The sequence below is a fragment of the Chaetodon auriga genome, chromosome 9 (assembly GCF_051107435.1).
Source record: "Chaetodon auriga isolate fChaAug3 chromosome 9, fChaAug3.hap1, whole genome shotgun sequence".
NCBI lineage: Eukaryota > Metazoa > Chordata > Actinopteri > Chaetodontiformes > Chaetodontidae > Chaetodon > Chaetodon auriga.
This window is the reverse complement of record NC_135082.1, coordinates 12,251,889-12,277,702: the sequence shown is the minus strand read 5'-3', so window position 1 is coordinate 12,277,702 and position 25,814 is coordinate 12,251,889. Positions and strand designations below refer to the sequence as shown.

General features: G+C 43.9%; 3 protein-coding genes across 4 annotated transcripts in view; 1 reads left to right on the top strand and 2 right to left on the bottom strand.

Annotated features, from left to right (window-relative positions):
* Positions 1-2,017: 2,017 nt before the first annotated feature.
* On the bottom strand, positions 2,018-5,249 carry pcdh20l (protocadherin 20-like). The gene is made up of 2 exons (XM_076738397.1): positions 5,180-5,249; positions 2,018-4,623 (listed from the first exon to the last, which is right to left on the bottom strand). The coding sequence occupies exons 1-2, from the start codon at positions 5,225-5,227 to the stop codon at positions 2,095-2,097; spliced, it is 2,577 nt and encodes an 858-aa protein (XP_076594512.1). The 5' UTR covers positions 5,228-5,249; the 3' UTR covers positions 2,018-2,094.
* A 1,520-nt stretch (positions 5,250-6,769) lies between these two features.
* Positions 6,770-10,743, top strand: LOC143325393 (regulator of cell cycle RGCC). Its single transcript, XM_076738398.1, has 5 exons — positions 6,770-7,038; positions 7,921-8,085; positions 8,746-8,826; positions 9,468-9,530; positions 10,121-10,743. The coding sequence occupies exons 1-5, from the start codon at positions 7,017-7,019 to the stop codon at positions 10,126-10,128; spliced, it is 339 nt and encodes a 112-aa protein (XP_076594513.1). The 5' UTR covers positions 6,770-7,016; the 3' UTR covers positions 10,129-10,743.
* A 10,498-nt stretch (positions 10,744-21,241) lies between these two features.
* nlgn3a (neuroligin 3a) overlaps positions 21,242-25,814 on the bottom strand; it is a 115,632-nt gene continuing 111,059 nt past the window's right edge. For both annotated transcript variants that reach the window (XM_076738447.1, XM_076738446.1), the window contains one exon: positions 21,242-23,896. In XM_076738447.1, the coding sequence (XP_076594562.1) occupies positions 23,038-23,896 (859 nt within the window). In that variant the 3' untranslated portion in view covers positions 21,242-23,037. The remainder of the gene's footprint in view (positions 23,897-25,814) is intronic.

Genomic DNA, 25,814 nt, shown 5'->3' with positions numbered 1-25,814 from the left:
AAAGCAAGCTTAAAGTGGCATTCACTGACCATGAATATGTGGATAACGCAACTTCTGATAAAGTCGAATTGCGCCTTTTAAGCCGAATATTTGAGGGGTATTTCTCAGCATCACTAAAGCGAGTTTCTTTGATAAGAAAAAAACATCACAGTATTTTAATTGAACTGAATTGTTATGTCATTTGTGATCATAAAGCTCCCGATGTGTATCTCAGAAATAATCCACTGGGTATTTGGGTCGGTGCCAGCTGGTTTCTTTGTCCATGTCAGCTCACGCAACCCCATAAACCACTATCAAATATTCAGCTTGAGAAAAAAAAAAAAAAAAAAAAAAAAAAGATTAAAATGAGATGTGCTGTGAGAGGAGCAGAGCTGCATGCAGCAGGGAAACATCTCTGATCTCAGGCGACCTGACTGTGGTGGAGTGAGAGACTGTCCTCTGATTCATCTCCACCCTCTGGCCAAATACCAGAAATAAAGAGCCAGATTTGGCTTCATCTGCGCCCAGTAGATGGCAGGCTTTCTCCTGCCACAGCATTGGCACAGCAGCAGGCACAAAAGGAGTTTTAGCCAATAATACTGCTCATTCTTGAGAAAAGTCCTTTTTTGTCAAGAAGCACACGATGCTCCAAACATCCAGTCTGTAAGAATATTTGACATTTTGTTAACCAGGTCAAAAATGTCTCCTTAAAACCACAACAGGCCTGTTTCAATATTAATTTGTACATGTTTTAATCTGCTGGGGTCTGGCAATTATAAAGTCATGAAGCATCTTCATATAAGGAATTATCCTAATAATTCTTTTACATAAGGGATTATGCTGATATAAAGATGCTTCTTTAATTTGTAATTTTGTTATGGGACTCTTTATTTCCTCTCAGCTAATGCAGTTAGACTCACAGTACAACCCTATTAGATTATTTAGTTTTGAGCTGCTAGCTCAGAAATCCTCAGAGAAACACCACTCATGTTATACAAGCCTTGTTCTCCACTAACCAGGTTGTTGTACATTGTGTTTTGCAGGCTCTTACTCCTGCCTTTCCCCCTTTCTTCTAACACAGGTGTATCCTGAGAGGATCGCTCAATAGTTTATGATACCGTAAAGGTATAAAATGGGAAAGTGAAAGCTAAAACAATTAGCCTGCCCTCTTTGTGTAATTGTGTGTTCACAGATTAGTAAACACATTTTACTCTGACTCATTCATACTTTATGCATCGCTTAACCTGGTTTGATATCTCAATTGTTCCCCAGCATACAAATGTATCAGTAACACATGAGAGCAGCTGCCTTTTGTAAAGATTTCTTTGAACACAGTGTGATTTCACTCCAAACATCTGTCATCAGAACAACAAGCCTGTTGGGTTACTGGGTGCAGTACAGTAGGTCTTCTGCCTTTTGGGTGTGTTCCAGCTCTGTGGGTGAGAGGCAGCGCTATCAGATAACAAGTGTGAGACGGTGACTTGAGACGACGGTGTACCTTCCCTCTGCCGCCTCTCACCTGTCCACAGCTGCCCTCTGCCTCCTGTGGTCCTCCCAGAGCTGCTTCTTGAGAGACTCTCATCACCTTCCCGTCACAGGAACATTAAACCCTTTTGTGTGTCTAAATACTTTAGACTCCCCATCACTCAGGGAAATCTGAGAATGGCCCAATCAACTTAGCGGACCATTACCTCAGTCTTCTTTTCGTTGTAGGGGTCATGGAGAATAATCCCTAAAGATGACTGTAATGCTGGTATTTTAGCAATGCCTTGCTGTGATATGCTCTCTTCCTCTTGTTGTGGCTAATGCTCTACGCATCACCTGTGCCATTACGGGAATACACTTTTGATGCACACAGAACAAGTCTCAGCTGGTAACAGATACTTCACTTATCAGATCACCTTTGTGCTTTCCTGGTAACTTGCTGGGATCTTTATCAGAAAATGGATCAACTCTATTTTGTAGCTCTGCCATTGACAAATGTTTGAGTACACTGTGTATGAGAATAATTCAACAAATTTCATCATTACAATGCAAGAAGCCTTTGACAAATATTCGGAATGTCCATAATTCACAAGCTCATTTCATCCTTGACACAAGTATTGCTTTATTCTGTTAGTCATCAGAGTAGTATTTGTCTTTGAGCCTGAGTGGAATATCATTCTCCTCAGTGTGCCCCCTCATGCTCTGCTGAAGGCATCGTCTCCTCTGTTTCAGGTATAACACAGCTGCCACCACAAGCAAGCATACGGAGGCCAGCATCATACCCAGGCCTACTAGCAGTATCAGCTGAGCAGATCTGGTATCCTCCACCTCACAGATGGGGGCCTTTGAGGGGGTTCGAACCAAATCAGGTGTCCCTGTCCAGGTGGGCGCCCTGTCCAAGTGGCAGGGCTCCATGCTCTCATTAACCAACAGATTAACCCAGACAGTGGTATAAAGTGGAGCTGGTTTCCCCCCGTCTCTGACCACAATGAACAAGTGATGCATTCCCAGGTCCTTCTGTAGAAGTTGCTGAGCTACGGTGATGTTCCCTGACCTTGAATCCACCAGGAAAGGGCTGCTGTTTTGCATTGGCTCTGGCATCACAACAGAATATGTTATCTCTGAATTCAGGCCAGAGTCCTTGTCAATGGCATAGATCTTTGTTACCGTGGTGCCTGCAATGGTTTCTGGAGAGACAGTCAGGCAAGAGGAGTTACTGCTGGGAAGAATCACTTTTGGCTGGTTGTCATTGATGTCCTCCACAAAGATAGTTATCCTGGCAGTGGAAGTCAAAGCGACCGGATGTCCATGATCCCTGGCCAGCAGGTACAGTTCATAGTGGTCCTCTGTTTCACGGTCCAAGTTGCTGGTGGTGCGCAGTGTCCCCTGAGTGCTATCCACAACAAAAGGTCCACTGCTGTTTACAACTACCAACTCTGTGTTCCCATTCTCCCCTTCGTCTGGGTCTGTCACCCCTAACCCCGCCACCTGGGCAAACGGTGGTACGTTCTCAGGGATGAAAAAGATGAAGTGGGGGGTTAGAAAAACAGGTGCATTGTCATTCTGGTCCAGAACACGAATGGTTACTGTGGCCACTGACTCCAAGGGAGGAGAGCCGCTATCTCGTGCAAACACAGTGAGCTTGTGTACACCCTGCTGTTCTCTGTCCAGAGAGGCTGATGCAGACAGTTGACCTGTCGCAGAGTCAATGTTAAAGATGGTAGTGTGTTTGTCAAGCCTGTAGGTCACCCTGCCATTGTGTCCACTGTCTGCATCTGTGGCCGAGACCCGCCACAGTGATGTCCCTGCCTGGTTGTTTTCCTCCACCTCCAGCTGATAGTGGGACTGGGGAAAATGTGGCGCATTATCATTGACATCTGCCACCATCACCCTGATCACATGCCTGGAAGGAGCGATCACAGTCCCTTCAGCTGATCTCCCATGCACTACCACAGAAATATGATGTTCTCTTTTCATCTCATAGTCTAGGGGCTTTGATGTGGAAAGCAGATATTTGCCATTCTGTGGGCTCAAAGTGAAAGGCACTTCACTCTCAATGGCAAGAGATGAGCCTTTAAAGCTGCTGTCACCCTCAAGCTCTAAAACAGCTAAGACGGTGGGGGGCTGGTTCTCTGGTAACACCATCGTCTGGTTTTGATGCTCCGCTATGAACCCGATCTTGATCGTCAGCTCTTGGTTCGCCTTGGGGAGCACGGATATGGTTACCTGAGTGTCTGCTGGGGGGCAGTGATGGCCACTAGCTAACACTTTCAGCAGCAGCTCCTCTGAGTTGTCGCTCTTGAGGTCCTGTGTTAGTCTGATGTACCCAGTGAGGCTGTCGAGGCTAAAGAGCTTCTTGGCCCGCTCAGAGACTTTGGGACTGAGGGAGTAAACGATGGCAGCATTCGGGCCTGAATCTGGGTCTGTGGCTCTGACCTGAGCGACCAGCATGTTCTTTGGGGAGTCTCCGGGGATGGAGACACTGCGGGGGCTGTCAGAGCTAAAGCTTGGACAGTTGTCATTAACATCTGTCACTGCAACTATTAAAGTTGCCGTAGCACTTAAAGGGTCTGAGCCGCAGTCGGTGGCCACCAGCGCCATCTGATACAGGTCCCGAGTCTCCCTATCGAGAGCTGTTTGCACAACCAGCATGATGACAGGCCCGTCTGCATCGACTTTTAAACTGAAAACTCCATCAGAGTCTTCTAGGTGGTAATGCAGCTCCCCATTATGTCCGGCATCCCTGTCCTGAGCCTGGTCATCCAGCAAGAAACTGGTCCCCACAGTCACATCCTCAGACATCTTCAGGTGTATTTCACTGTTTTCGAAATGAGGTGCATTGTCATTGATGTCTTCTATGATCACAGGAAACTGTATAAGGTCTCCTGAGGGCCCCACGACAGCATTGTGGAGAATAATGCATTCCTCAGCTTTTGTCTCCTCTGGGCAGAGGGCCTCACGATCCATCTTTTGCTCAGTGGTGTAGAAATTTCCAGTGTTTTCGTCCATCCAAAAATACTCTTGGGTCAGGAGCTGGTACGGAGGTGGAAAGTGTTTACTAAGTGACCCGGCCAGAATACCAGGCTCCCGTTCCTCTGGGATGGAAAACCAGACAGAACCACACATGATCTGCTGGAGATGGACCACAACCAGCAGACTCTGACGGGAGAAGAAACAAACTGTGAAAACTTTTAAAAGCAAAGTATTTTTGATTTTGGTTAAAACTTTACAGTCTTTTTTGTTGCACTTGAAACTGAGTGCTTAGGTTTTCCTGGTGGTGATAAGGTTTAAACTTCATGCCTGAGTGAGCTCTTTTAAACGCAGACAACTGCACAATGAAGGTAATGTGATACTCCTCACATATCTTCATCCAATTACTCTCTCACACAAATAACACACACCAAAAAAGCAAATAACACAGCATGTGTCTGGCATGATAAAAAAAATTCAAATTTGAATATATTTGTGTATTTTTGCATATACTTATATTTTATCCATTTTTCTTTTAATATTTAAGAGGCTCAGAATGGATATCACTTTTCATTTAACTCATTAGTGTGTCTCCAGGTGCTCTATCACACCCTCAGTGCATTTAAACCTTTCAAAATTACACAATGAAGAATAACATTCCAGTTATCCCCTTTGGCTCAATCACAAACACTGAGACAGTAATCAGATACCATCAGATTGGATAATCCTTGCATGACACACTGACCTGCAGTAGTCCAGCCCAGTTCATATTATCAGGAGTCCCATGGCCCATCGCCCTCACACATGTTACCCAAGTTCCCCGGCAGCAAGTGAGCGCCGAGGACAGTGGCAGCAACCTAAACCTGCGCAGCTGAAGGCATGATTCATTACGCCCCTCCTACAAACATTCACCTTGAGTGTGAGGCTGCCACAGGAGAATGCAGAGGAACAACAGGTTTACCTGCTTGAGCTGAGCACATGGAATTTGTTGCGTTACCAAAGAATAAAACAATGAGCATGTGGCCTGTGTTATATCTTTCTGCTAAACCAGCGGTCCCCAAGTTTTTTTTTTTTTTTTGCGTCACGGGCAGATTTCACGTAAAGCAATAATTTGCCGGACCGGCACAGAAACGAATACAAAAAAAAAAAAATTAAAAATACATCTCACCATTAGCCTGAATGTAGTTGTTGTAACTGGTTGGAGCCCTGCGCTTGTTTCTCTTCAACGAGAAGGCTTCATTGCCTCACGTGAGAATCACCTGAAGCGATAAACCCGTATTTTAAGTAGGACTGCTGATATTGTCTCATAGATGCAGCTTTCTTTTTCTTGCAAGATGTAGGCTCTGCTTCTTCTGTCACGTCATTTGGACGTTTCCCCTTTCCAAAAAAGCTCTCCAAAGAGTTTTTTTTTTTTTTTTTACTCATTTTTGCTAGCTTGTGGGCTTACCTTTTACTACCCTATCACGTGACCGAGACGAGAGGTTTGACATGTGTCCAGAGGCACAGGCGGATGCACCTGATTTACAAAATCAAACTTCTTTCAGACTCTAATGATCAATAAAATATGTTTTGTTCAGTCTCTCTGTGCCGCCCTACCAAATGGCGGTGGTTGGGGACTGCTGCTCCAAACTAGTTGGGACAGGATTACTGCGCCTAAACCACATGTGCTTACACATCTATTTACCACACCTGCCACTCAGATTTGTCCTCAACTGTTTTCTCCTGCCCACATTTCCAGAAGCCGCTACAAGTGAGATCAAATCTTTATACATAACACCAGTAATATTGGGAACAGTGCTTAAAGTTGCTTGCTGCAGTCACGTGGGGACATACATAGATGTAAATTGGCAGTTTCTTCTATAGGTGAACATCAGTACAAAGTCGGTACAAAGTAACCTGATTTGTTTTGCACTGCTGTCAATATATGCTCACATTATCCATTTCATCTGGTGCAATTTCTAAGTTGATGTATATTTCTCTCAACTGTGCAATAATACTATTTATTGTCCCTATTGGCAACACCATTTTTTTTCCCTAAACTGTACTGTGAACACATTAAAATTAGGTACTTCGGTACAAATTCACCCGATGACAGATTTGTAACATCCGGATTTTTTTTTTTCTTAATTAATTTCAGGATGATAGGAGCAGGCCGCACAGCCCGGTCGTATTATATCAATTCTAACCAAGCTTCACTCAAACTCCGAATGACTCTTTAAGGTCCTCCATCAAATCCTATTGTATCAAGCCGCTTGTGCCCAAAACAAATCTCTTATGAATGCTGAACGAATAACTTTGAAAGTACACGCAAAGTTTCCGTCTGCATGTGAAAGCTGGGGGAGTGTACGCCTCGACCTGGGTTGCATAACGGCTTCTTTCCGTCTGTCTCGTTCGGTTTTTCTTTCAACTTTCCGCCCCTTTCCCTCACAGCAGACCGCTGAGGTTTCCCTGCGCTCTGATTGGCCGGTGGGCTCCGCCAGCGGAGCGGGTGTGGAGAGCTTTATAATAAAGTCCTTCGCTTGTCATCTTGTAACTGTTCGGACACACAGCAGCCAGGTGGTGTTTTATTTCACTGCTCCAACATGTCCTCAGACATTAACACAGGTGAGTCCGTCGACTGCTCGAGCCACTAAATGCTGATGCACTGATGGAGATCATAGGCCTGTAACAAACAGTTAACAGCGTTGTAATGCTTTCAGAGAGGCTCTAAGCTTTATTTTTAACAAATCCCAGACTGGCCTAATCCTTTTTACATCACATCACAATTTAAAGTTACACTGAGGGAGTGAGCAGCTTTGTAAATCATGTAGCCTGCTATGCTTTCATTTTACACCCCCTGTTTTCCTGCGACACACATCTATATCCTTTCATAATGTGCTCATATTTGTCGTGCTGTATATTTGCTGCTGCCCTCGCCTTCCCATAGGGGACTGTTAAAGCTCTGTCATATTCATGTTAGCCTCATAAAATAACTTTGTGCTTAAATGATGGCTAAACTGAGGTTTGTTCATCTCATTCCTCTGTTATTTTGTGACTGTGCATTTATTCAGGAAATGGCCAAAAGTGTTGCTTTATTGCAGCCCAAAGCATCAGACTTGGACTTAAAATGTAATATTTGTTTAGCACAGTTTGCACACCAGGTGTTTTACAGGCTGTTAGATGTTTTATATGCCTTATGGGCTGTTGGGTTTATTTTCTCACATCAAGTTATCTGATACAACCCACTGACATAAACGTCAACTCCAAGTTTTTGGCTTTTAGCTTTTATTTAAGTTCATTCTCAGCCAGAAGATATTTGTGTCACAAGCTATTGTAATGTCAAAGATCTTGGTGACATTGTGTTTTTTTTTCACCTTTAATCCTTAAAATGTTACGTGTTTCAGCACTTCCTCCGTTTTGCTCTCCACTATAACTTGAGACGATCTTCACATTTTCTTTCAGTGGAGTAATGTGGTTTGTTTCCAACTGCTGTCACGTTTCCTGCAGACTTGGAGCTCGAGCTGGGTGAGTTGCTGCAGGAGTTCCAGGATGTGGTGGAGGAGCTGAAGGCCCCTTCTCGAAGCAGACCTCATGCGTACCAGCACGTCCTGCAGGAGGCCAAAAGTCGCACGGGGCCCGGGGACGACAGCGGAGTGGAGGACTCGGATTATGGTGAGTGACAGAGTCGTCACCACAGAACAATGTTACTGTGATCAAGATAATGTTTGCTTATTGTTCAGAGTGCAGGGAAGGAAAGAGATTATTTAGTGGATCATTTGCTCATGGGTGAGGTTGTGTGGGGTCCCCATGGGTTGGGCCCCTTTATCAGCCCGAACAACTGCAGCTTTGCACTTTTAATTTGCATGAAATTAGTGGTACAAGAGGACACATCCCTGTACACTCCTATTAAAGCGGCTGTTCAGCTCATGACAATACTGCCGCCGTGCACTAGAATGAACTGCAATTATGGATAACCCATCTCCTGTAATTTGCTGTTTTTTTTTTGTTTGTTGCTGCCTCCATTGTGCGTGTATTGATGGTTATGAGATAAAATAATAGCGTGTGTTTTTCGGCTCCCATGCGTCGTCATTATGGAAAGTATTTCAGCCCCCTAATGTTTCAACAGGCAAACTGCTTTCAAAAAGCCGACACAGCGGACACGTGTTTAACTGCATTTTACTGCATGTTATTATCATTATGTGCAACTCCTGCATGGTGTTGAAATGGTTGTCATTGTTGTTGTTGATCATTTGCATGGGCTGGCCTTAGTGCTTGTCTTCTGTTTATTATCTCTGCTCACTCCCTCCTCGCCTCCCTCTCTTTCCCCCTCAGGCAGCGAAGCTTCTTTGGGAAACAGTTTGAACACCAGCGAGGAGGAGCTTCACACAGCAGGCATAACGCTGGCACCGAAAGGTACTAGAGACTCCCATCAGCCTATCTCCATCCAGATAGCCCTTGTTCTTGCAGTGATCACTATCACTTTTGCTCTGATCACTATCACAGCCACACAAAAACCCCTCTGCATTAAGCTGGGAGCTCTTTTGTTTTTACACAACAAAGCCCCTGCCGCTGTGACTGTGACGTCTCAGCCATCCTCTCTCCAAGTCTCCTGCAGGGGTTTGTTTGTGCTGTTATGTTATGTGGAGAGACTGGCTCAGGTGTGTTTAAATGACAGAGACTGCTGTTACATCTCAATGGATAAAAACAAGAAGGTGACCGGGAGGTGTCACTCACTCTGTCTGTGTTTACACAGAATACCTTCATATATTTACAACAGAGATTCCAGTCAGATCCATCAAGCTGTCGTGGTTTTATAGCACTCGAGATCAGCTTTATCCCAGTTTGTGGTAAAGAAGCTGAAAATGGTTTTTGCAAGTCCAGAAGCAGTTTGATTCATATGTACAGTAATTCTGGGACTTCGATTAGTTTTCAGCTTTTTGGTCCAAAGGAAATACCAGTGAACTGAGCCGCATTTCTCCACAAAAATGTTCCACTGCTGGGTTTTTTTTCCTATACTTTCTCAAATTCCTTTTCTTTCTGTCCTCTTTCTGCAGCCAAACTGGGAGACACGAGGGAACTTGAAAGTTTTATCAACATGTTGGATCAAGAACTTGCAGGTACATATTTAAGAGAATTACACCCCCCATCAACCAGTCCTTCCTTTATTCCTGTTGCACTTAAGCTGACAAGGCAGCAGGCAGCAGTGTTTAATGTCGGTGCAGACGCTGACAGAGTGCATCATGCATATGAGTGTGTAGTAGTAGCCACTTTGTTTGTACCCTGTACCATCCCCCCACCCCCTCTCACTTTATCTCTGAGCACCTCTTGTGTGTAAATGCCATGTCTGGGGACTCAGGTGGACTATCTGCACAACCTTTAGTGATAATAGCATCACGACGCTCCGACTACATGAGCATCGTGATGCTGCTATCAGCACAAAAGCAGTGGTGTTTCAGCGGCCCATGAACATGCGCATGGCCCTGTGCACACACACACAAACCACAAAGAAGAAAACATACATCCTCTGCTATCAGTGGTCTTGACACAGACAGAAATAATGTTACTAATTAATCGTAAGTCTTCCTGTGTCTTTACAAGGCTCAGTTATTAGGCGGTGCATGTTTGTGTGTGTTAATATGCCTGTGTGCTTGTTTTCTCATTCTGTCTCCTGAGCCTCTGCATTTTTCTCTTCCTCTCTCTTTTGCAGAAATGTGAACAGAGAGTGAAAGCGAGCCACGTAGACGGGGGGGGCGGGGGAACAGGCCAGGGGCGACATGGCTGGCTACTGCCGAGCAGACAGGCAGATCTACACCAGAGCAGATCTGAGGGAGCAAAATGCTCCCCTGGCTGCTCCGGGGGAAAAGGTTAACATCAGAAATTAAAAGGGCACTCCATTCCAAAATGCAAGAACACCCTCAGACCCCTGGCGACGCCTTGTCCAGCCGGCAAGACGACGTCCCTGCAGCATCAGATCCTTGACAACGCTTCCATCTGTCCAGGAAGAGAGAGAAAACGCTGCAGAGACCACAGAAAGCATATTTAATGCCACATTAAAATTCACATAAGTACTATTCCAGTAAAAAGGGGGCCCTAAATCCTCAGTGCCATATTTTTTAAAAGGAAGCTATCTTTGTTTAGTTCAAAATTACTAATGGCACTTTAGTTTTAAACAAATTTCAGGCCCAAGGGGCTCAGCTCCGCTTTGTAATATCAAACATCATGTCGGTGCTGATGTTTCCAGTGTACAGTTCTTGTTAATATTCTTTTTTTAAAATATGAATTGTTGTACAGATGAATGCACATATAAATAAAGCCAAATTTTGATGGACATATTGATGTAACGTATTTCATTTGTTCTGCTGATATACAGTATATATGTATACATAGACATAAACTAAATTGAATCTTGTTCGAGTGCAGAGAAACTGCTGGCCTTGCTGGCCACATCTGAATCTCTACACACACACACACACACACACACACACACACACACACAATGCTGAAAACCTTTCACTTTTCTAACAAGCACACCTGACAGTACTGACAACAAATTATATTCAATGCGCCTACACCTTCACTATCCCCTAAATTGACTGTTGCTACTGTCACACCACATGTCTCTGCAGCCCTTCTCCTATTCTTCTTTGTTTGTACTTATGCTTCCTGTATGTCTGTTCTGATTAAGCTTTGAGTTTCACTTCTGCCACCAAATCAGGAAAACCACAAATTTAGCTCAGACACCATGTGAAGACAGCTTGAAAGGGAAATGCGTCAGTTGTGCTCTGAGAAACAATGCTCATTTAGACTTTGCGCTGTAATTCTTATACGGGGGCTTTGACTCTGCAACAACTTATTCCCATAAATCCATGCTTTGTACAGAAGGAAGGAAATGGTTCTGCTTTGTTTGAGTTGCCTGAGAGCATCTCAGCGGTTCCCTTGCTGTGACTTTTCCATCATGGTTGTGTTTATGTTCTGCTGTCATTTCACTGTAGCATAGGTCTACTGAGTGTAATCCATTTACAGGTGTCTCCTCCTTGTTGTCAAAGCAGCACTTAGAGAAAGAGACAAGGTTGAGGTGAATGTTGTGGTTGTACAGTGTGATTTTTCACTCATAACTTCTGATTTTCCATTGAGTGACATCAGCGTTATAATCCAGCTGAAGTATGCAGAATTATTTTTAGTCAGCTGCAGAACTGCCAGATTTGAGTTGAGGATGAGGCTGAATGAGGAACAACAAGCAACGATCTCTGCAATATTTAGCTACACAGCTTATTGCAATCACACACGAGACTTTCAGGGGGATGAAAAGGGAAGGAAAAGTTTTGCCCTCTTGGAAACAGAGATGTCAGGGTCCAACACTTTATTGAATTGTCATTGCTTTCTCCTTAAAAATCTCTGGACAGCTGGTTGATTCGACCTGTCATCTATACCAGTGACCTTGGTGATATATTATGGAGAGACTGCTCGGGTGGAGCCACAGTTTGACATTATGTCAATGGCAGTGGCCAAAGGAAGGAAGGCTGGACATTTAAGATACTGTTCCTTGTCTGTTTATGTCTCATTAAAAGACACTTTGTTCAGAAAGTTCACCGCTCTGAACTCTGGCCAACTATTTAACCCCAGCTGACCGGGACGAGAGCTGGCGCTGGCCTGTGGACAAAGGGAGAGAAGAGTGCAGTGCTGAGAGCAAATGAGCTTAAAATTTGACATTACTGTAAAGCAAAGAGCAATAGAAAGAGACCAAAGGGGAAAATGAGAGCGTTCAAACAATAGGGAAATACACAGGGATGGGATAGAGTAACCAGCTCCTCCTGTGTTGTCTGTTCCACTTAGAGAAAGGTGCGGATGACTGATTGAGGCCACAGCTGTTCAGGATAGTAGCAAACAAAGTTGGCTTTGACATGATGGAACTTCCCTCGCAAACGAAGGGCACATCCTGTTTTCAGAGACCGAAGGCGAGGAATTGCAACAATGCAGGAAACGTGGCGGTGTAGCACAGATGAAACTGAGAGGCATTTGATTGGAATTCTCCCTTTGTGTGTCTCATGACTTTGTGAGAGTTTCAGATCTGCAGCTCTGCATCTGCCTGCTACTTGACATTGCTGCCACACTTACCTGCCATAATCCACATTGTCATTTCACCGTGCACGAAAAGCCACTAGCAGCTAATTATGCTGTATGATTTTCATTAGATTGCTCTTCAATGGGATCTGATATAATATAGCAGTTTGTCTTATGGGAACACCTTCCCATTGTTCAGCTAATTACTATGAGACTATTGTTTGATTGGCAGCGCATTGAAGTAAGAGGCCAATATGTCAGCCAGTCGCCTTGTTTAGATAACAGACAGAGCAAATGATGAATGAACTGAGTTCATTAGCTGGTAAATTAAAATGAATTGATGTTATGATGAGAAAGTGAATGGGCTTGAGAGATGAAGACATAATAAATATCATGTTGTGCCCCTTTCGCCCCTCACCTAGAACTCAGGCATCTTGGTAATAAATGTCACATAGACTTAAAATCTCCACACACAATGCCGGTTTGTTTTAAGCTAGTTAGCAAGCTAATGAAGATGTAATTGAGTATAGCAGAAAGGAGACACTTGTTATTATCAGACAATGAGTAAATGAAGCAGAGATATGGCCTGTGCAGTGAGGCTATCATGGCCGAGACGAGTGCAGCATGCAGAGCACGCAGTCTTCTGTCATCTGCCTGATGAGAGACTGGAGCAACGCCTCTCCCCTGAGAGCTCCCCAAATGGTCCAGGCTAACAACGCTCTCCCAAGGAATTAGCTGGCTCAACCACCCAACACACACACACACACACACACACACACACACACACACACACAGACACCATAATGAATTGTCAGACTCTGACTGGGTCTTACATAACTGAGGCGAGTCCCTGAGCCTGGATCAAGGACTCAGATCACTGCTTTGTTATTCCTGCAGAACTCACCAAAGGCAGAACAAGGAGCTTGAACCATAAAAGGGGTTGGTGGCATGCTGTGAAATAATATCTCCAACACCTCATCAAAGACTTGTGAGATATTCATGTGAGCTATAAATACTGTAAAATCATTTTTCAGTTATTTTAATAGTGTGACGTTACAGGGCACTCGACACGAATCTGATCTGCAGCAGAACTAACAACTGACTACAACACAGCTTCATTTTTTTGGCATGCTAGCAGCGTGGCTAGCACGTCAGTCTGTCGGTTGGTCTACTACTTTGGTTCCGACTGAAATATCTCAACAACAATGGGGTGGATTGTCATGAAATCCATTCCCAGAGCATATCTCAAAGACTTAAGTAATCCCGTGACATTTCCTCAAACACAAACACCCATGGGGTTGACATTTGTGGTTTTGAGTCAAATGTCTCAACAACTATTGCATGGAGGGTCAGATATTAGCCACAAGCATGTGTGTTCACCACAAATGAACTGTAATGACCTTTGAGACCCTCTTATTTTTCATCCTCTGTCCAGAATGTTCTCATCAGCCATGACTATGTTGCGTTTAGTGCTAATTAGCAAATGTTAGCAAGCGAATGTGCAAAACAAAGATGGTGATCATGGTGAACATAAACATCAGCATGTTAGCATCATCATTTTTAGCATGTTAGCATGTAATTCAAAGCTGTGCTTCAGTGCAGCCTCACAGAGCTGCTTGCATGGCTGACTGAGTTTTGTTTGGACATACTAAATTTCTGCGATATTTGTATCCTAATTGAAGAGTTTATCTTTATGAGACAAAAATCAGCATTTTGTGTGTTTAACTTATCATAATTAAGCATATTGGCCTGTTATTCCTGCTGTGTTTACAGAAGTCACTGACGTAAATAAACCTTTCACACCATCAGAAAACATTAAGAACTTTAAGCGCTCCATGGATCCGAAAGTGAAACAGAACTCATTCAGTTGAAACCCCCCCCACTTCTCCCTCATTTTAAAACCTTAAGTCCAATGGAAACATTTAATGGCTTATTTGGACTTTTGAGGTTGCTGTGACGTAAATCCATGGCTCTGCCTATGGCCGTGTCATTTCCTGTTTTGCTCTCTGACTCTCCAGACCTTATTGTATGGAACAGGAAACCAGTGCAATTATTTTGAGAGGAGTTCATTCCCAAAGAATGTGACTCATCCAGCCTTCCCTGGACTTCAAATGAGCCATTACATCACTGCTGACTGGGGATTTCTTGACGCCACTCCACCCTCCCTCTTTCAACCCAGACAGGCAATTTACTAGAATTCATTACTGAAACTCAAGCAAAAAACATAAAACATATCAAAGCGCTCAAATATAGTCAGAACCCCATTCCTGCATAATGTAGAGCCTCTGTACTTTAAAAAATGTCCAATATAGGGGCTAGTGACTGCATGTATTGGACACCGGTGAGAAAGCGAGTAAAAACACGCTGTGAGATGAAGTAGGTGGAAGTGACAGTGAACATAGTTTTAGCAAATGCCATAGGCTACCTAGTGGGCAGGAAAAAATATGTCCTTTATAGTGTTGTACCGAGGTAGTAAGTTGTCAGTCACATGAGGAGGTCTCAGTGCATCTTTACAGCAGTGAAGATGTTTCCAGTGTGTTAGCAGTTTCACTGGAGCGAATCGAAACAAATGTGTACAATCTTTAAGATCCACGAGTGGACCGCAGAGCTGTCTGTGGCGTCCCGGCTGTCTCTGCTGTGAACCTTCTATCTATTTCATGGGTGTGAAACATTTTTGTGGCTGAGATCATGCTTCTTCCTTATCGATCAGCTGACATCCTTCTCCCATGACTAATAGTGTCTCACAGCAAAAAAAAAAGGGAACTTGAAGACTATATTCAAGCAGGGTGTGTGAAAATACATTTGTTCACAACTTGTGTAAACACTGAGAGCAAATTGACCTGAATTTTGATACGGCGGAATTCAAATTTGAATCCCATCAGCAAAGCTATTGCATTTTTAAAAAGAATTTTGTGAAAGTTTTATGAGGTCAGACGTTTATTAAACTTTGTGATTAAGTGTTAACAATATCTGGGTCTATTTGGGTAAAAAAAAAAAAAAATTGCCATTCAAATATCTATTCAATTTGTCAGAAAAAATTGGAGAATTCACTGCACAGAACTAACATTTAGGCATCACTGACAAATGAATGTCTGCCTCTCGGGGTGAAAATAGGCTTAACTTCAAAGGATGTTTCCAGTATTTCACACGAAAAAAAAAGGGGTGCAGAGTTTTTTTTTGGAGTAAGCTCAGATATTGAAGTCAAACTCACACTGTATTTGATCTGAAAGATCTGTGAAAAGCCTGGTAGCCTGGATTAGCACTTAAGATCAAATTGCTGCCACTGAGAGTCATTGTAATGTGATCTAAGTGATAAGACACTTTCAGGATGTCCTCTGGGAGTCCTCTGTAGTCTGCACCGGAGCAGCACAGGCCGGCAAGTTCAGACACCAAAGGTCCTCTGACGCAACCCACCCCTGCCACCAGTAACCCACATCTGAGAAAGGCATTAGTGGACTGCCATCTGATGGTGAACTCCAGCTGATGCAACTGAGAGATAGAGCCGGGCTCGGCCTCAGCTGGCGAGGGACGACTTTGCAAAATAGCTCTGAATCTGCGAGATAATGCTATGAATGATGAGAGCAGTTAGAAAAGAAATGAAACATCCTAGAAGTTGTGCATCTCGCCGTGAAACTTCTCCCATCCTACCATCAGAACAAGTGGGAAAAAATTAGCCATCAAGCAGCACCTCCTAGTAACAGGGTTTTCTGGACAGGAAACAGGATAGATACTGTGCGCCGGCTTAAAATGTGCTTGTTGCCCGCTGTTGTTACTTCCCTCACACACACTGGGAGCATGCACGCTTTAGTCTCAGTGGTATCTCCAGGCCATCCATCTTATAGAGGGCAGATCATTATGTAGTCGACAGGCAGCTTTAGGCTGAGGGCAGGTGGGACTGCTTGTACTAGATGAACTATAGGATGCTACTGTTCTTTACTGGACCTCCATAAAAACCAAACCAGCCCCTTTTACTGCTGAATAGTACATTACACTTGAGCTGGTTCCATTCTCGCAGTGGTGCCACAGTTTGTTGCCACCAGTACTGAATTTAAAGGATCACGTTGGTGTTATTCTCTCCTTTCATTTTTACCCAACAAATCCCATTAAAAAGACCAAAACCAGCAACGAATTTATCCTGCTAACAAGTGCTGTCTGTGTAGCCACAGCTTGTAGCTTATGCCTCTGTGCCACTGGACTCCGCCGCCATCCAAAAACCATTAAAAACACATAAAACAGCCATACCATTGGGTGATACTCCAGTTTATTTTGAAACAACTCAGCAGCAGCATTTTCTCTGGACAGTAGCTGGATGTTGGGCACACGTCGCTGAGCATGCTGGGGGACACGGCTCCTTGCTTTGCTAGTTTGACGAGCTATGAGGAACGTGCTACACTGTCTGTGTTCATTGTAATTAAAGAATAAGTCACCCGATGCACCAATCTGGCTCTTGTTTGGCTCTTTTCTCTGCGTTTTTAATGTTTTTTTGATGGCAGTGAGCTCAGTTCAGTAGCATGGAGGCATCTGGCTGTGGCTTCACACTCAGTACTTGTTAGAAGGATGAATTCATAGTTGGTTTTGGTCTGTTTGTGGGATATGTTGATAATAATAATAATAATACAAAAGATAAAATCTGCCAACCTTATCCTTTAATGCAAAAGCTATGTTTTTTTTTGAGGAACAGAGCACTCAAATCAAGCACTTACAGAGATGCTCTCTTGGATTGTGATGCTCTCCCTTTAATCATTTCGTGGGATGAAAAATATACAAAACACTTTTATCAGCACCAAACTTCTCGGTCTCACACCGACTGAAAATGGATGTCGTGTTCTATATTCATGAGAATCACAATGAGATACAGAAAGAATAGATATTTTATTTTGATTACTCCAGTCTGCGCGATTATAAATACATTCTATGGACATAAACATAGAAGTAACAGGGCATCTTTAGTAATCTGTACAATGACACTGAAATAACAGAGATGTATCATGATGTATTTGGGCTCAAAGACCATTGGTTTTGTTGATTTCAGTCCTAGCTTCTTGTGAAAAATGTGTTACAGCATATTGGTTTGATGCCACCAGAAAAGCTCCAGTACATGATGCTCCTGAAACATATGCCAGTGATTTGTTTATGCTCTGTGGGCACAAAAGAAAACTGTCAAGAGTGAGTTTTTCACATGGAAATAATAGATTATTGATGTTTTGACAAAATTCAGAATGATTTCCCTTTGGAGAAAAACAGGCTGTTTAAATTTCAGCTACAAGAGTTTTGGTTCAGTGACTGGTAGTGCGCAGCTTCCCAGTAAGTAATGTTAATTAGCTTCTTAGTCCACAGAGAAACTCAAGAAAATCAGACCTTAAATGATTGGAATTGAGCGAGTGGTCCACGTTACGGCACTTGCAAAGTAGCAGAAAAGAGAAAACGGGCCAGTTCTGTATGTGTGTGACAGAGGTAGAGCTGCTCAGATTGCATTTTGTGCGAGGGAGGATAAAAAAAAAAAAAAAAAAAAACTGCATGAAAGAGAAAGAAGACAGCAAATACGAATGAGACGCAGAGAGAGAGATGAGGGTGAGGGAGAGGGTGAGAGGAAATATGGGTAACAACACGTGCGCCGAGGTAGGAATAAAATTCTCGGTATCTGCACGCGCACAATCTGCACACACACACACACACACACACACACACACACCTGCGGCTCTCTCCCAGCGGGTGGCACTGTGTAATTTGGCACATCCATTTTCTAGGCTGGGTTTGTCTTCAGCGCTGTCGAGGCAGTCGCAAACCCCCATCGGGTTATTCTAGCCAATCCTTGAATGATGTCACTTTGGAAACACACTCACTGAAGTGCAAACAAATCTCCACTCTGGAAAAGTGTCTGCCTCATAACTGTCCCATTTCTCTACTGGCCATTTCTCTATCCTTGTCGCAGGAAGTTTGGACTCATTCATCGGGCCTTCAGGTTTGAGTTTGACCCCGTTTTTCTGTCGCAGCACCACACCACTGCACTTTCCATGGTCTTCCCCTTTGGTCCGGCTCTTAATTATGAGGCTTTTTACAGGGCCATGTATCCCAAACTGTGTCCCCCAGGCCACCAGGTCTGCCCCTGCCAATGCTCAGCGACATCTGCTCTGCTTTAACGGCATATGGGAAAATTACATGGCGAAAAACAAGTTGCCCTCCCATGACATTTCTTCCCTTTGATAGTTCACTCTCAACTTCGCCACTCAATTTTAGCCCTGTGCCACTGTGTGTGTGTGTGTGTGTGTGTGTGTGTGTGTGTGTGTGTGTGTGTGTGTGTGTGTGTGTGTTGGAGCCAATGGAAACTGACCTCCCACCACTGCAGACGGATGAGGCAAGGGGACAGTCTGCTTTGATTCATGTCCCGCCTTTAAGGGTCGCCTCAACCACACTCCAAGAAAGTTGGGACAACAACATAAACTAAACACAATGTGATAATTATTTTTGACATATACTCAGCTGACAACAGCACAAAGACAATATATTTACTGTTTTACCTCATCAGCTTCATTGATTTTTTTAATGTTTTTTCTGAATTTGATGCAGCACCACTAAGAAAGTAGTGGAATGCTCCAAAAACACCTGTTTGGAACATTCCACAGGTTGATTGGTAACAGGTGATAGTATCATGATTGGGTATGAAAGGGGCATCCTGGAAAGGCTCAGGTCGTTCAGAAGCTTAACCACTTTGTGAACACATGATTGTATAAAGGAGATTACTAAATAAAAGCTCAAATATAGTTAGAGCCCTATTTATTTATTCTGTATTCTGTAGAGCAGTTAACACAGATTGCATTCTGTTTTTCTTAGTGTTTTAAAAAGCATCCCAACTTTTTTGGAATCAGGATTGTACAAAAAAACAAAACAAAAAACAAAAGACAGCCTTTGCTTATGATAAATCATGAATCAATAATGAATGGAGTGATGGAGCAAATTTTCTTTGTGGTGCCAACAGCATTGAAAATTATATCAACTGGCCACAGAGCATTGACATATTCGGATGATATGACAAACTGTTGCTTATTTTTACATCCAGCAGATAGGAAGCATCTCTGTCTATCTGATGAATGCAAGTCAGATTTTCACTCATTTCATGCTGAATGCTTCACTATGTTCAGCAGCTAGATGCTAATATTGTCTGTCTTCTCAACACTGGGCAGGTGGCATGCAGTGGATTTCAGCTTTTTTTTTTTTTTTTTTTTTGCTAAAAACAACTGCCTGCTGCATCTGGAGACAATGCTATGAGATGGCTAAAAGGAAGCTGGAGCTGAGGGGGACTGCAGAGTCAGGTGCTAACTACCTGTGGTTCCATCCATACAAGACACACCAGAAGTCATCTGGACAATTGATAGTATAAAAACACTGATGAAAGCAGCTTTAAAGAACTCAAAAGCAACTAGTCATTTCTGACAGATCATCTCTGCCACTCTGAACGATCCACAGACCTGGCGGTGAACAGCTTTTACTGGAAGTATTTTGTACCAAAGAAACAGCCCATACAAGCAGTGCAACTGTTACAGTGTGTTCTGTCGATCATCAACAACAGGCTGCTGTGAGCACCACACACAAAAATTCCATTCACCTCCATTGTACTGGAGAGGCTGCAGAAAGAGACGGATTTCTCAAAGCCTCGACAAACCGAAACTTTCTGCATGATTGGACACCGCAATAAGCTAAGAAAATATGTTTTTAAGTAAATCGGGTGAATCAAATATTTAAGAACATATTCCAAGATTGTTTGCATTCATTCTGCATTCAGAAGCATTTAAAAACAATTTTTTCTCATCAAAATGCCATCGACCATAGCACGCTATAATGTTTGTTCATTTTATGCCAGGAAACACAGTACCTCTGATATTATTGCTACTGAAACAAGTCTGACTATTTGCACAGTCTACTCCGAACATAAGCACAAGCACAGAGACGTTATTAAATGTTTCTGTATGTATGAGACAGCTCCAGGTAGAAAGCAGCTGCCTGTTTGTTTCTTCGTGGCTGCGGCTCAGTTGAAGACGGTGGCTGATTAAGAGGTGAGTCTCATATAAGGCAGGATGAGCAAAAACAAGATGACTCATATAGATCAGTCTCCAAGCAATTTCCCTTGAATAACCCCTTCTCTCTTTCTGCTACTGGCAGGATCGGTGATGAGCTGACCAGGCTGTGCTTCTCGCTCTGCTGCGTCTCCAATCATTAAATACCAGGGGAAGTCGTAATGGAATACTTCATAAAAATGTTGAGGTCTGTGTGCATGAAGTGTCTGAGAATTCCAGCACTGATCTAGGATCACTGGTCAGGTTGCATTACTGCGCTTTGCTGTAACGCAGGAGACAATCTGTGTTACGCCAAGATACTTAATGAAAATTGTCAGTTTTACTCGCAGAATCAATAACTCCAGATTTCTCCCCGAGAATAACATATAATAGGATGCGATGTGAGTACATCAAGGCAATCTTTTCACAATCTCCCATTGCTGCAGCACTACTTTGCATGAATTACAGTAAAATCTGGAGTTATGCACGCAGATAGGCCCCAAGCTGTTAGCCTGTTTTTCTCAAAGGTTTCAGTGAGAGAAAAGGAGAGAGGGAGGAGGAGGAGGAGGGGGAGAGAGGAAGAGGGAGGTAAAGAGGAAGTCCTGGGGGGAGACTTGCACTTGCTGCAAGAATATTTCTTTTTTAACTCATTCAAAATGGAAATAATAAAAAGTCATGAAAGGGAGGAAAAGAACTTTGATCAAGAGAGAAAAAAGTTTTGTGAAACTTTATATTCTTCATTTTTTACAGTTTTAATTTTGGCACATGGCACAATCAGCATGTATGCATCTGGTATACATAAATAAATATTAAATATTTTATACATAAATATACATATAGAGCTCTTACAAAGACACCTAGAGTGGTCTTAGGATGTTTCAAACGACAACAACAATACATAGAAATTATTTGAGTTGGTGCTTTGTAGTCTGAACAGTGTTTTAATTGTTTTTAAGTGGGAGCGATATCTCCATAGAAGCCCTATACATATATGTATGTATGCCCATATTTATATATATATTCAAAGAAATACAAGTGTGCACTGATGTAGGTTTATTCAGTGCAAACAGGCCACTGTCTGCTTTTGAAGAGGAACTCTTACAAAGTCAATGGAATCATGTCAGTTAGTTCAGTTGAATCTTTAGCTATTTTTTTTTCTCTTACACGTAAAATAATAGATTTATTTTGTAATCTTTAAGCAAAATTAGACATATATAACTTTGAAAATAACAAAAGTGCTATTTCGCAAAGACAGACACCCAGAGACGCAGCAGAAACACTACTGGTGGTGAACCAAAATCAACAACATGAGAAAGTACTCAGCCCCCACCCCCACCCAAAACCACATTATACGACCTACAAACAAAAAAACAGGTGCACGGACACACACACACACACACACACACTCACACACTCTCACTCTCGCGCACACGCACACACTCATTCACTCACCACTCTTGCTTTTGCAAGTTCCGACAATGTGTCTCTTCCTTCATCTCAGCCTCTTCACCACGCTTGCACGCAAGGAACGAGAAATCATTTTCACATGCACACAAACACACAGGTGCTCTAAGCAGCATGTGTACGTGCACACTTTGTGGAGATAATATCAGATAGCTTAACAGATAAATTGGCTGTAAAAGATGCACTTTTTTCTTAACAAAACAATCACAGTAACATAGTATTTATCTCTGCCTTCTCATCTCCCGGCAAGAGCTGTCCCAGACAAATTATTTCTATACGAGATAAAAAAAAAAAAAAAAAAAGATAACACCATTTGTGTGGCTGTTGTGTTGGTATGCAACCGAAAGAAAAAAAATGAGTTGCCCCAAATGGGTTTAAAATCTCTACATCTGCATATCCTCTAGGTTCCCATCCTGGATTCAGTCTCTCATCTTTGAGTCTCATCGGCTTGTAACACACTCCACTTGGAATAGTCTCAGGGAATAGAAATAATGACAAAAAAGAACAAGCTTTGTAAGGCATTGAAAAGTAAAACAAAACAAAGAAGCAATTAAAAACATTTCGCGAATACTGACGTAGAGGCCATTGTTCGAGATGTGTCTCCCGCAGGAGGAAGGGATGGGAAATAAAAAGCACTTCTCTTTGTTTTTGTTATGAATTCCAGAAAAAAAGTGTTGATATCTCCTCAGTCTGCTTAAAAAGGCTTTTAAAATGATTATTTTAGAAAAAAACACTGCAGAAAGACCCCCTCCCCCGACCAGGAGAAGGGAAGCAGTTTGATTTTGGCAGCTCTGCACAACTTGACATCCATAGAGAGCTCTCAGCAACTCTCTCTCGTAGTAAAAGTCTAGTTAAATCTCTTCACGTTTTAATCCGACTCATGCCCTTCCCCTCCCCTCCCCCTTGCAGCCCCCCCCTCCCTGTGATATTTATAAAACACAATCCTCTCCTCCGTTCGTTCATCCTCCTGCTCCTCCTCCACCACCACCACTGCCACCGCTGCATCCTCCTCCCCCGCCTGCGCTGGCTGCCCCTGGCCTCCTTAAAGCTATACGCGGGTGGTTGAATGGGAGTGCGGCAGGCCGGTGGAGTTGAAGCCAGTTGTGAAAGTGTTGTAGGGGTGCAGGTTGGGCATGCCCACCAGGGAATTGGGGATCATGGTGATGGTGTTGGGGGTCATGAGGGGAATGTCGTCTGGAGAGCGCCGCAGAGTGAGCGTGTAGTCGGGCAGCGAGGCCAAGCGCAGAGCCCCCTCGTTGCTGTTCCCCGCCTCGCACTCATGGTGCGTCTGGTTCATCTGCAGCGACATGATCTCCTCCTCGGGCGCGTGGTGGCCAATGTCGTTGGAGGTGGTCTGGCGCTGCGGGCTGGGCTGCCCGTGGCCGGAGTCCTGCCGCCGCTTGTCCTTGCGGTAGTAGAGGGCTGCGAAAGCCAGGACATTGAGGAACAGCAGCGAGGCTCCCACAGCGATAGTGACGCTGAGCTCTGTGGAGTAATCTCGCGGATTCTCCACCACCAGCGGCCCCGTCTCCTCGTCGTCGCTCCATGAGTCTTTGTCCTCACTGTTGTAGGCTGGGGACATGGGAGGCCGCTTGGTGTTGAATGGCCAGGAGGTTTTCCCGTTGGGCCTCTTGGTGGACAAGGTGTTCTGGGTGGTTTCTGGCGGGGGCACTTTGGTGGTGGTGGAGGTGTAGTGGAACATGTCGTGGAGGTTGTACAGATGGGGTACTAGGTGCTTCCAGAAGGCCACTTTGGTGGCGCGGTAGTGGTCGCGCACACGTGGCTTCAGGCCGATATGCAGGTACAGCTGGTCCTGGGGGTTGTACTTGGACCAGGCGACCTCTTCGAAGCGGTTGGCCTTAGTGTGGATGAACTTGGTGTCTTGGGGAACCGGTTTGTTGGGATCGCTACAGACAGAGAAGAGACAGACGTGGTAGAGTGTTAAATGAGATTCTGACAGTACATTTAATTATTCATGCTCTCACATTCATGTGGGGAGAGGAGGCACACAAAAAGACCAAAAAGAAAACATAATAGCATCAGTCACAGCTTATATTTTGGCGTGAAAGGAGTTCAGACACTACTGTAGAATTCATTCAGCTTGCTTGGTGGAGCCCACAAACCCACAGCAGCAACCAACAGACTGCAGTTAATAATTGATCCAGGTGTGTGTGTGTGTGTGCGGTGTTTATTATGCTTTCTGCAGCTACATCAACTGAAACCGATTCCTACTATCAATTTATTTTCCCAATCCACATACATTTTTATTTGTACCACGAGATCTCCACGCAGCTCGACCCCCTTCCCCCTCCTCTTTCAGCCACCCCTCTGTGGGCATAATGTGCCTGTCTGTCTCATCCCCCTCCCCCATCTCCTGTCTCCCAAGATGTTGTTCTTAATTCAGTTCTGATGCAGCCCACCCACAAAAACCAGGGCAGAGGCTTTTAAAGTAAACACATATGAATAAGTCAGCAGGCTTTAGGGCTCGCGTCAGGAGGCATCTTGTTGTTGATAATCCAACGCTGGTGGAGCCCCTCCGCTAATTGCTCTGGGAAGGCAGCACAGTGTGCGCTGGCATCCAGTGTACTGATGCAAAGTGGACCATATTAATCAAGACACTAAGAGGAAACTGCAGAGCGGCGCGTACGTGTGTGTGTTTGCTTGGACATAAGGATTGTTTGTGTGTGTGCGAGACTGAACGCGAGAGACAAAAGAGATGTGTGAGAGTGTGTGAGACTGTGCGAAAGAGAGAAAGACATATATTTTCTGAATGCAGTACCGCTTTTGATCTACAGAGTTCACTGTTCCACTTTTCACTTTCTGACACGTTGCCTCAACACTGGATGGCCAACCATTTCAATTACAGTGAAGCTATTGATTTACTGAATGAATTAACATATAGCAATCTCCTACAACTACACAACTCCTTGTTGCCTTGTTGCTGTGCGATGTCAGGAATGGGAGTTCTGCGGGTTCATGCTATTGCTTTTGGTACTGATGAAATGAAGTGAAAGGACCTGAAGAATAGTGCAGTGGCCTTGACAACGCAGTAATTGATGTTGGAGCACAGACGTTAAAACTGTGTTATTGCAAGGAGGCAAGGCTCTGTGCGGCATTTCTCTGAATGTCACGAAATATCCCTTTGCGGGTCTGATTGCGATGTCAGTGGTGAGCAAAGGTCAAATTTAGGGATATGGCTGCTGCAGTGGTCTTTTTTTTTGGCAAGGGCTGAAAAACCTCCAAACACAGCCAAGAGAATTAAAAGCCATGCCAGAAGAATTCACCCTCCATCCTCTCTCCTGTTCGTTTCTCTGCTGTCAATTTTTCTTTTTCAGGTCAGTGCTTCTGGGAGAGGTGAGAGAGAGAGAGAGAGAGAGAGAGAGAGAGAGAGAGAGAGAGAGAGAGAGGGAGAGAGAGAGAGAGAGAGAGAGGGGGAGAGAGAGGGAGGGGTGAAGCAAATTAAGATGGCTCGAGCTGAATCCCTGGACCTGGGCCGGTGTCAGCAGAGCAGCCCGTAAATAACCTCTTTTATTAGGCCCGTAATGATCCCCAATGAATATTGACAGCCAGACTATGATGACTTTGTAGCTGAATATCAGTAATTAAGTTTCAAAGGAGTGGGTGGTGGAGGTAAGGTCATATTGATCTCCCCGTGCGCAACATGCCAGAGAACAGGATGTCAATGGGGCAGCCTGAGACGTGGTTGTCTGCAGCCTGCGTGCTTCATGAATTCTCACAGCAGTCTTGTGCGTGCCATCACGCACACATGCAAGCAAATTTTCCTCCCGCTCTCGTTCTCACACATACACAGCGCACGCACGCACA